The sequence below is a fragment of the Triticum dicoccoides genome, chromosome 3B (genome assembly GCF_002162155.2).
Source record: "Triticum dicoccoides isolate Atlit2015 ecotype Zavitan chromosome 3B, WEW_v2.0, whole genome shotgun sequence".
Lineage (NCBI taxonomy): Eukaryota > Viridiplantae > Streptophyta > Magnoliopsida > Poales > Poaceae > Triticum > Triticum dicoccoides.
The window spans coordinates 219,848,849-219,859,826 of record NC_041385.1 but is presented as its reverse complement, the minus strand read 5'-3'; the positions used below and the strand labels follow the sequence as shown (position 1 = coordinate 219,859,826).

General features: G+C 42.2%; 2 protein-coding genes across 3 annotated transcripts; both read left to right on the top strand.

The window, feature by feature from the left end:
- Positions 1–364: 364 nt before the first annotated feature.
- On the top strand, positions 365–5,188 carry LOC119275589. Its single transcript, XM_037556458.1, has 5 exons — positions 365–1,693; positions 3,905–3,978; positions 4,377–4,505; positions 4,718–4,937; positions 5,056–5,188. The coding sequence occupies exons 1-4, from the start codon at positions 595–597 to the stop codon at positions 4,847–4,849; spliced, it is 1,434 nt and encodes a 477-aa protein (XP_037412355.1). The 5' UTR covers positions 365–594; the 3' UTR covers positions 4,850–4,937; positions 5,056–5,188.
- LOC119275590 lies at positions 5,077–6,422 on the top strand. 2 transcript variants are annotated; one of them, XM_037556460.1, is made up of 3 exons: positions 5,077–5,761; positions 5,856–5,995; positions 6,372–6,422. In XM_037556460.1, the coding sequence occupies exons 1-3, from the start codon at positions 5,093–5,095 to the stop codon at positions 6,376–6,378; spliced, it is 816 nt and encodes a 271-aa protein (XP_037412357.1). In that variant the 5' UTR covers positions 5,077–5,092; the 3' UTR covers positions 6,379–6,422. The 2 variants fall into 2 exon arrangements, with proteins under 2 accessions (XP_037412357.1, XP_037412356.1); XM_037556459.1 differs by lacking the exon at positions 6,372–6,422 and having other exon boundaries at positions 5,856–6,095.
- Positions 6,423–10,978: the final 4,556 nt, after the last annotated feature.

Here is a 10,978-nt window from a genome sequence, read left to right as displayed (position 1 = left end):
AACACGAAAATTTGCCGTTACCGGCTCATGATGATAAGGTGCTCCTATCACAAGATTTGACTCCAAGGCAATGTTATGAACGAAGTAATGACTCCACGGCCAGGCACATCATCACACACAAGGTTTTCATCGAGAGACAAGAGTTTGATGTTGAGAGAGAGAGGGGGCGTTGGATCCCCTCGATGATAGTTTGAGTGCATCGATGGACGTTGCTTTACATGGACGCGAACGCTACGAGCACTCGGCCGCGCCGGTCAAAGGCTGCCAGCTCTGCTCTGCGCTGCGCTGCAGTACTGCCTATCTCTTCCCGTTTCATCAGCCGCTCCGTCCCCTTCCATCCCCATAGCAAAAAGTTTTCCGCGAAAGACGGTTGGTCGAACGCCTCGTCCTCCGCTTTGTCCATCCTCCATTACCGTCGCGGTCTACGCGATGCGAAAGCATTCAAACTCGTAGTACGAACAACCCAAATCCCATCCACCCTCCCCCTACCCCAACTCCTAAAACCCTAGCCTGCCACCACCCCGTCCCCGGCTTCCCTACCCACCACTGCTTCCCTCCGTCGCCACCCGCCACCGCTCCAAGCCGAGTGCCGAGATGGCTTCCGCCTCGCCGTCGTGGGCCATCCTGGGCAGCGTGCCGCGGGTGCTGGCTGCCGACGCCGACCTCCCTCCGGGCGCCGACCTCTCCCTCGCGCTGCCGGAGCCACCGCGCGTTGCGATCCTCACCATCCCCCCGCGCATCTTCCCGGGCCGCACCACCTCCAGAAGCTTCCCTTCCGTCCGCGCCGTCGACGCCTCCGGCCTCCTCCTCCTCCATGCCGACCAAGGCCCCGCCAAGGGCCCCACCGTCATCGACCTCCCCAGCCGCCGGGAGTCCTGCTGGCGCCCAAACGTCGCGGGATACTTCGTCCTCGACGCCAAATCCGCGTCCGCCCTCCCGCTTCCCAATCCCGAGTACATCATGCACCCGGGCCACCTCGGCCTCATCGCCTCCCCAGCCGACGCCGGCCACTACATGGTCGCTGAGCTCCAGATGATCCTCGGCGGCGACCGTGCCGACCTCCTCTGCTTCTCCTCTGAAGCCGGGGAATGGGTCACCAAGGACGTCCGCTACCCGCTTCCATCCCGCCCCTTGAGCCCCAATGGCGTGGTCTCGCACTCCGGGAGGCTTTGGTGGGTCGACCTCTCCTGGTGCCTCCTCACGTGCGACCCCTTCGCCGACGCGCCGGTGCTGAGGGTCGTCCCGCTTCCGGAGGGCAAGGCGCTCAAATCGAGGGAAGCTTGGGGACTGCTCGACAAGTACCGCTGCGTGGCTGTCAGCGGCGGCAAGCTGCGGTTCGTCGACATGTACAGCAACCGTAACAGCGGCGGCTCTGCTCAGATCGGCGTCTGGACGCTCGCCGATCCGGACTCCACGGAGTGGACGCTGGAGTATGAGGCCACCTTTACAGAGATCTGGGACGACGCAAGCTACAAGGCGATTGGTCTGCCCAGGAAGATCCCCGTGCTTGCGCTCATCCACCCTACGAACCCCGACGTGGTCTACTTCTTTCTGGACGAGCACCTGCTCGGCGTGGACGTGCGTGCTCGCAAGGTTGTGGAGTGTGAGGTCTACGAGCTGGTTGCCCCACCTAGCCAGCACGTGGGCACCCGTTTCGTTCATGCTTGGCAGCTGCCACGGACTCCCTGTTCAGGTAATAATCGTAATTCTGCCGTCTACGTTCTTTGATTGTACATTCTTGTTAGTGATTGGAAATGTTGTGTTTGGTGTGTAACATTGTGAGAGATCAGAGGTGTATGATGTATGACGTGGTGTCTGATTTTCTAACATCTCAGTTTTTTGTCGGAGAGAACATATGCGAGCGTCCAACTTCCAGGATATGTTAGTTTACCTTGTTTTTGTTAATGCTGCAGGGAGGGCTTATGTTTGATAAGTGTAATGGGCTTCTCATATTGGGGCTTTTAGAGTAAAGCACTTCGAGTTTCAATGTTCTAGTGGTCTTGTGTGGAGAGGTTTTATGATTCACCAGAGTCACCAATTGCTGAACGATGGCTAATGCTAGTTAAAAATGCCAATTTTGCCTTAGCATATGTCCAACGTTTCAATATACTACATTTTAAGCTTCATTATCTTAGGCACTGGACATATAGGTCTATATGCTTGCTCTGGGCTTCCATTTGAAGTAGTACTTCCTCTGTTCACAAATACGTATACGATGTTCTAACTTTTTTCTGAATTGGATGTATATAGACATGTTTCAGCGTGTTCACTCATTTCAGTCCATATGCAAGCCGTATTGATGAAATATCCAAAACATCTTATATTTGTGAACGGATGGAGTAAGATCGTAAACTGCTACACATACTTTTTTTTTCTGTCATGTGCCTGCTAAGAGGTGCAAGTGATGTTTACACAGCTTTACTACATGCCATAGTATATTTTTTCTCAATAAATGCAAGACATTGTAATCAACACTGTAGCCCCATATACACTACAATATGCCATCGACAGAATTGTTGAGTCTTATACTCCAGCTAGTACCGCTAGAATCAACGGTTGCTATTGCCCAAGGATTCCAAATTTATAATGATTTTTTATTCCTTCGTCATAACATGCCTCTTATAGGAGTACATGTATTTTTTTCCTAAAATTAATTGCCTGGTGTTAGATGGTTTAGACACATCCATTGAACTTTAACTTAGATACCAGTACAAGCTGTACTGATTTAAAAATTCCAATAATTTATTCCGCCAAGCACTATGCAAAGGCAAAGACTACATCAGGTATTCCATCCATGAGTTTATTGTGGTTCCTAGGGAGTTGGGTAAGGTTCAGCTTCAAGACTGAAGAAACTCTGTGTTTAACTTTTTGAATAGCATCGTTCTCTGTTACTTGTATGTAGTACTAGGTATTATAGTGACCCCCTGCTATTTTTGTTTTTAGACTTGCAATGGGCTGAGAAAGTAGGATATATAGTGAATCAGCTGTTAGACATGGTACTACATTTCTTCGGGGGGAAAAAGTACGGAGTACTACATCTATGTTACTAAGGACTCTCCTCCGCTTCACTATATATGCAAAATTCTAACTGAATTTTGTCAGGGGAACTACTGTTTCTATTTGAAATTGTCACTTGATTAAGCGTGTGACTTCCTGAAATCCGTTATCTTTCCCTCTTTGTTTGTAGCACTACACTGCAAGGTATTAGAATGTTTTTGTTTTGTAATATTATGAGAATGCTTGTACGTGCCAGCTCCTTCACCGTTTATTTGGTCGAGTTGCCATTACTGTAACAAAAGATATATAGTCATGAATGAGCATAATGAAGCAGCTATTAAACATAAGAACAACCTAGTTGCTCTATTCGTCTAATGTCAGAAGCTGAGACTTTCTAATGCCTCTTCTTTGACGAATTTCCTTCTCCTTGTTTGTGGTAGAAGCTGAGACTTTCTAATAGTCAATCTTCTGGGATTGCGATTTTACTTAAAAGGTTCATAGACTAGATTTGCTCTTCATTTTATTTTGTTGGAGACTCTTCTTTTCTGAAGTTTCCTTGTCTAGTTTCATTTAACAACTTCCGTTTACCCTTTTTGAGTCTTTTCCGACTTCATGATCAGTCGACATAGAATGGAGGAATGATGTAGAGTACTTATGTATGAATATATTATTGCATTTCTTGCTACTGCACTATTTACTGTAGTTTATACTCCTATATTACTTTGAATACATGTAAGATGCATATATTCTTTCTGAAATAGTAGAATGAGTAGCCTAGTAAGCCAAGCAGTTCTTTTTGAAAAACAAAATTTGTGTGGTGAACTACTACTAAAATTGCATACTGCAAATGCTTTCCAAGAAATAATTTAAGCAATACTGATTTTGGTTAACTGTTTCTTTTCAACAGATGATGATGTTACGTGTCCTTCCCAATCGTCTCGTGTCCCCAAACCAGTATGCAAGTTCTTCCTTACATTACAGGTACCATATTGCAGAAGTTTTTTTTCTTCTCATTTCGTTTGCTGATGTCACTTGCATTACAATTCATAATTGGCAGGGTTATGTTATTAGTATTGCAGCATATGTGTGAGTGTGCACATGCGTTTTTCCTTTGAGTTTAATGTTTTGACTTATTATAACCTATCAATTAATTCACGGCAACTCATTCGTGAGACTATGAACAAAACAGTGTTGATATAACCAGTCCAATGAATTTTCTTAGAACACAGTAAGTGCCATTAACACTGTATGCCAGCTTGCACTTCTTTAAGAAAAGTTTGTATTGAGCTGTCTGTGTTCTATTGAACTGCATGCGTATAATCTAAGAACTAGATGGGCATGAATTAACATGTTTCTGTTGTGTTGTTCCTTATGATCAGGGTTGTAAAAATGGCAACTCTTGTTCATTTTCACATGATTGTGGCTCCTCGAACTCAAAAAATGGAGATGGGCATGCAGTGGAGTCTGATTCAGGGACAAATGGTATTAACCTGTTAGATGAAATAAATGTAAGCCATCAAAAAGCCTGATTAACCCAGTAGAGATCTAAAGTACTCCCTCCGTCCGAAAAAACTTGTCGAAGAAATGCATAAAAATGGATGTATCTAGAACTAAAATATGTCTATATACATCCATTTCTCTGACAAGTATTTCCGGACGGAGGGAGTATGTTTTTTTGTCAACTTACTAATAGAACAAAAATCATGATGACATCCTGCAGGTTTTCATTAGGCATGGGGGCCCAACCTTATCACTGCAGGTGAAGTTGGATGAACCCTCGAAGCTCATGATGAACACACTTCGAACTAGAACAAGGAATTATTTTGCTGATATGTATTTCTGGTATGGCTGAAAGTTACACACCCCGATCATACACTGAGATCTTATGGTGTGTTAAACAATTGCACCATCAAGCTTTCAGGAAGGATCCGAGGTGGAATGTAAGTACCACTAATCTCTATTTCTTCATTTAGTTTATCATTTTGGCATTGCTGTTACACTTTCAATAGTGTGCTTTCTCTATTTTAATTCCTTAGTATCAATTCACTTAAACTGCAGATCATTTACGAAATATGTGGCAGACAACAAAAATAAGATGATGGTTGTGGTGAGAATGCCTGATGGCCAGTATTCCTTGGAGTTAGCAAGAGCGGGTTGCTTGTTTATTAGATCTTTAATTTGTGCATTCACGTATACCTTTGCCAAGCGCAAGTCTTGGAATGGTACAATAAACTGGGATGAACATTTCAGAGTAGTCAATGGATTGGTGCGAATTTCAAAGGCCGCAGTGTCTAATTTGGAAGGTCCATCCATGCAACTGGATGTGAATGAGCTCATTCTCTTCATTCAGAAGAACTTTTCCAACAAGACTGCTAAGCTTGTCTCAATTTACCCTCCCTACTTTGATAATCTTTTTACGGTATTAAAATCATTGCAAATAGCAGTCTTACTTCCGCATGACCGGTTAGTTCTGGAGACTCATGTATGTTTGATGGAGTCCTTTGACAGACTAATATTTGCTATTCTCCTTAAGAGAAAACATGACGGACTTCTGGGAGATGAATTGAATAAGTGGAACACATGCATAAATCAGGCAATGGCCCCCAATGAATTTGAAACAAGTTTGGATAAGGTTCCTGTGTTTGAAGATGTTTTTAAGGCGGCGGCGGAAAGGAAGGAGGAATATTCAAAGACCAAATTTTCTGCATTTCGTCTATCTAGAGATTATCCAGTACATGTCCTTAGTCACAAGAACGTTACAACCGTAAGTTAGCCTGTTCTGTTTCTTTGAGTTTAATGAGCTTATTTGATAACTGAATATGTTATATTTGGTCTCAACTGTTATTTGTTATTTGCAGAAAGAAAATTCAATTTCTACAACTGTTGAACGCTTTAAAGACGACAGTGGTGTGGAGCTGATGCTGGCAGCCAACATGCCACAGTATCTTGCTACCTTACACCAGTCACTTATAGTTGCGGGTGTTGATATCTATAGAGAGTATGTCCTGAAACATCTCTTTTGTGTTCTTCTAAATATCTTTTAAAATAAGGTGGTAAGTAATTGTTAGATTTAAATGCCAATTTTGGCCCGTAATCGTTTTTAGCCCAATTGAAATGGGCCCGACGAATGTTGGCATGTTGGGCTCCTATGAAGCTTTCGTCCGAATACATTATTAAGATAAACCTACACTATACAAAAATAGCATCATAATTACTGCAGCCTGTGGCAGCATTATAAATGTTGTATCACAACAAATTAAATTCCAATCATACAACAAAAGGCCTGTTGGCATAAAGTTTACAGTCCTTCTAGATAAAAGCACCATCAGATGTATAAAAGCACAAATCATTTGACTTGAGTGCTAATGTTTCAGGCTTTAGAATCTGATGGAGCAGCACGATCTTCACCTTTTTTCGCCATTGCTCTTCAATAACGAAGTGAATGTCTGATAGTCTGGTTTCAAAACCATTCATATCTTGACCGCATTTCTCAACCACTATTCTTGTTTCCGAAACAACGTCCATTAGGGATTGGACTTGTGTTTGGAGCACAGATATATCACTCTGTCTAGCAGGAAGATTTTGTTTAGTAGGCGATTTGGACAAGGTTACCTTGACAACCAACCCAGAATTACGCAGGAAGGTGTTTTTTGCACTGTTAGTGGAGAGATACTGACGCACTGCAGCAAGAGGTGACATTGTGTCTGTAGTAGCCTCGTCACCTTCAGGTGGTTGTGGCTGTTCAATCATTTGTTTCAAAGCTTTCTGAAAATTTGAACTTGTAGATTAGTGTACCAGTGAGTTACTAATGAGACAAAAACAAACAAAGTAGGTTAAATGGTTATACATAACTTATTTTGGTGAACTACTGTAATACATTAGCATGTATTGTAGTGCCAACTACATAATAAAATCACTTTCGGAACATATGTCCATGTAACATGCCTACTGTATTGTCTATTTCCTCACATTCGTTGACATCTAAGGATAAAGAGACATGATTTAAAGTAGGATAAACATAGTATGACATCATTCATATCATGGGCAAACAGATATAAAACAAGCAGGCTATTTTATCATTGTGTGCGCACGTGAACATAACAACTAGATTACAGATCAAGATCAAAAGAATATCCTTCATCTCTTTTAAACCATGTAAGGTGAAATGATACGTTAAGACAATTGTGTATAAAAGTGAACAGAGTAACTGACATTAGCTGCAAACCAAGTAATTAAATGAACACATCACAGTACCAATCAGTTCAAGGTAGGAGGAGTAAGGACTTACAACAGAGGCTTGAACTGGTGTGCTCATGCCCTTCATCTTGCTGGTGTGGCAATCCTTGAAGATTTGCACTGCATTCGGTTCAGGTTCTTTTTCGTCCGCACGGGCTTTTCGCTATATTTGGAACAAGTCAATATAGATATGATAATATGGCACAAAAAAAGAAGGAAGTAGCAGCTATTTACAAGAGCGTCGCAGTGTGCAATATAGCTACGAGATCCTGTTGTCTATTGGAATCTCACTTTAGAACGGTTGGTTTTGTTCTTCAAACAGTTAGCCTAGAAGAAGATACACTTGTTAGGCACATACATAAATACAAGTTCAATATGTGGTCTGATCAAATACATATAGCCTACCTGATACTTTGGATCAGACCAGTGTTTAACGAGGGCTGTCCAGTCTTCGTCTGTAATATATTCCTCTGGAGATGTTTGGGCGAATTCATTGTTAGCCTTGCCTTTAAAGTGAGATTTCCTAAGGTGGTACCGATACTGTCGCAGAGCAGACTGAAAAACATGAGTGCATGCTTGTTTAGTTGCATCATCTTTCGGATCCAACTTGAACCTCATCTGTTGAAAAAAGAATGTGAGTCTTATTAGGAGGAAGCTAGAAAGTATGGGACAGAGAAAAACAATATTACTAATTGCGATGAATAACATTACTTACAGATAAATGGTCAAGGAAGGTGTTAAACTGGGTATTGTCTTTCTCAATCCTGTACTGGATCCATGTTGGGAGGATACACATCAAACGGCAACGGCAACGGCTGCCTCTGATACTAACTTGGCTGACTCTGTAGCATCACGTGGCCTTTTTAAACCCGCCTCAAAATGGATCTCCATTCTTCCTCCTTTAGATTTTGTTAATCTGTCAAGCATTATCCCTGATGTCTGTTTCCGCTTGCGCCATGGTGCTAGTTCAACAACGAATATGAAAAGTGTTAGTGTACATCAAACTGTGAGAGTACATATAAAGGAGCATGCAACTGCAACTTGACTCGGTCAGGTACCGTCTTGGTGTTGATGCTCATGAGGTTCATCTGATTTTGCCAAGTCCTGTTGTGTCAACAGTGCTTCGGAAGTAGTGTTAGGTGTGAAGGCAGCTTGGGAACTGACCAGTTTCGGAGCAAACGAACGAGTAACTGGTTGAGATGTTGGTACAGTTGAAGCGGATGCTGCAGCTGGTGGAGCAAGTGATACTGTTTTGTAGATTTAGCCGGTGGACTTAGACCTTCTACTGCACTATAAGTACCAGCAGAATCTCGATGGCAGAGCCTTTTCCGTTTCACCCGACGAGTAACAACACTCCCTATTATATTATTTTCCTTGCTCTTTTTTGACTTTGCCATGTCAAGCTGTACCCACAACACAAAAGAATAAAATCACTCTTCAGAACTCATTGATGCATGATACAGACAAGCAATACTTTGATGTAAGACAACCGTATGAGGATGGAATATGTAAGAAAAACAGGACAACATGACATATTCACATCTACGATGTGCAAACTAAGCAGAAGGATTTTCAAGAAAATAGAAGTAATGCAAGCTAGACACCATATGAAAGATGCAACCAATATTACTCTGCCAAGTTAAAAGTGTCTTGTCATAAGTGGCAATTCGAAAAATTAGAAGCAGTACAACACAGAAATCAATGCAAGATGCAACCAGTATCAAACTACCATGTTAAAAGCATCCAATCATGAGTTACTGATGCGGGATACACAACAGCAGTACTTTGATGTAAGAACATGGTATGATAGATAGATGCAGTGTATTCTAGACACAGAAAGCCATGTCATATGCACATGTATAACGTATAAACTCAGCAGGTGCAATTTAATCAAAATAGAAGAAATACAGGCTAGACAACATATGCAACATGAAATCAATTATCACACTGTCAACTTAGAGCAAGCACCTGCGATGGTGGAGTGCGGGAGATGAACTCATCATGTAGACTTGGGACTTCAACTTCATTAGCAGTAGCAGTGGCAAATCTAGAGAGTCTCTGTTTGCGTCGGTGCGGAGTACCACCAACATCCCCTAACTTACTCTTTTCCTTCCTATTTTCTGATATTGCCTTATGAAGTCAAAACCACAAGAAGATGAATAAAATTAGCTCTGCATAACTGGTTGATGCATGATACAGACGAACACTACTTTGATGTAAGGCAAGCGCAGGAGGATGTAATATATACAAAAAAAAGACAGCGTGTCATATTCACACGTATGATAGGAGGATGGAATATGTATGAAAAAACAGTAAGCGGAAGGCATTTCAACAAAATTAGAAGAAATGAAAGCTAGGCACCATATAAACATGCAACCAATATCACTTTATCAGGTAAAAAGTGTCTCGTCGTAAGTGCCATTTCAAGAAATTAGAAGCAGTACAAGTTAGAAGACAATGCAAGATGCAACCTACATCACAGTCCCAAGTTAAATGTGTCTTATGGGTAAGTGATCGTTAAAGGTATAAGTTGTAAGCTACGCAGATGCAATTCAACATATTCAGAAGCAATACAAACTAGACATCATACGGAAAACGCAACCACGTATAACAGTTCCAAGTAAGAGCAAGCACCTGTGATGGTGGAGTAGGGGAGATGTGCTCATCGTGTACACGTATGTTCTAGAAACAGGAACACGTGTCATATTCACAGGCATTATGTGTAAAGTAAGCAGATGCAATTCAAGTTAGAATCAATACAAGCTAGACATCATACGCAACTTGCAACCACATATAATAGTGTCAAGTTGGAGCAAGCACCTGTGATGGTGGAGTAGGGGAGATGTGCTCATCATCTACACAGCTACGTTGACTGTCCAGCCTTGTGTTGTCTTGCGAATCTTGTTGGGAGGATGGAGGAGTAGAATCTGTAGAGACCCCCTGTTTGAGTTGCTCCGAAGGACCATCATCATCCACTGCCAGACTAATTTCCTTCAGCTATAATGATTTTGCATTGTGAAGTCAAACCGATAAGAAAAAGGAATAAAATTCGCTCTTCAGAACTCATTCATGCATGATACTGACGAACACTACTCGTATGAAAGGCAAACACATGATGTGAGGATGGAATATGTATGAAAAACAGGATGGTGTGACATATTCACACCTATGATGTGGTAACTAAGCAGAAGGCATTTCAACAAATTAGAAGCACTGCAAGCTAGACACCATATGAAAGATGCAACCAATATCACTCTGCCAAATTCAAACTATATGGCGTTTCAACAAATTAGAAGCAGTATATGCTAGAAATCATATGCAAGACACAACCAATATCACAGTGGCAACTTAAAGGTGCCTTAAGTGACTGATGCGGGATATGCAAGAATAGTAGTCTGATGTAGAAACAGAAACACATGTCATATTCACAGGCATTATGTGTAAAGTAAGCAGATGCAATTCAACAAAGTTAGAAGCAATACAAGCTAGACATCATACGCAACATGGAACCACATATAATAGTGCCAAGTTAGAGCAAGCACCTCTGATGGTGGAGTAGGGGAGATGTGCTCATCATCTACACAACTACGTTGACTGTCTAGCCTTGCGTTGTCTTGCGAATCTTGTTGGGAGGATGGCGCAGTAGAATCTGTAGAGAACCTCCGTTTCAGTTGCTCGGAAGGACCACCATCATTCAATGCCTTGCCAATTTCCTTCAGCTTCATTGATTTTGCATTGTGAGGTC

Coding starts and splice junctions, on each gene's coding strand:
- LOC119275589 (XM_037556458.1), top strand. CDS start 595: ATGGCTTCCGCCTCGCCGTCGTGGGCCATCCTGGGCAGCGTGCCGCGG. Junction 1,694..3,904: donor GCCACGGACTCCCTGTTCAG/GTAATAATCGTA, acceptor TCTTTTCAACAG/ATGATGATGTTACGTGTCCT. Junction 3,979..4,376: donor AGTTCTTCCTTACATTACAG/GTACCATATTGC, acceptor CCTTATGATCAG/GGTTGTAAAAATGGCAACTC.
- LOC119275590 (XM_037556459.1), top strand. CDS start 5,093: ATGATGGTTGTGGTGAGAATGCCTGATGGCCAGTATTCCTTGGAGTTA. Junction 5,762..5,855: donor GTCACAAGAACGTTACAACC/GTAAGTTAGCCT, acceptor TGTTATTTGCAG/AAAGAAAATTCAATTTCTAC.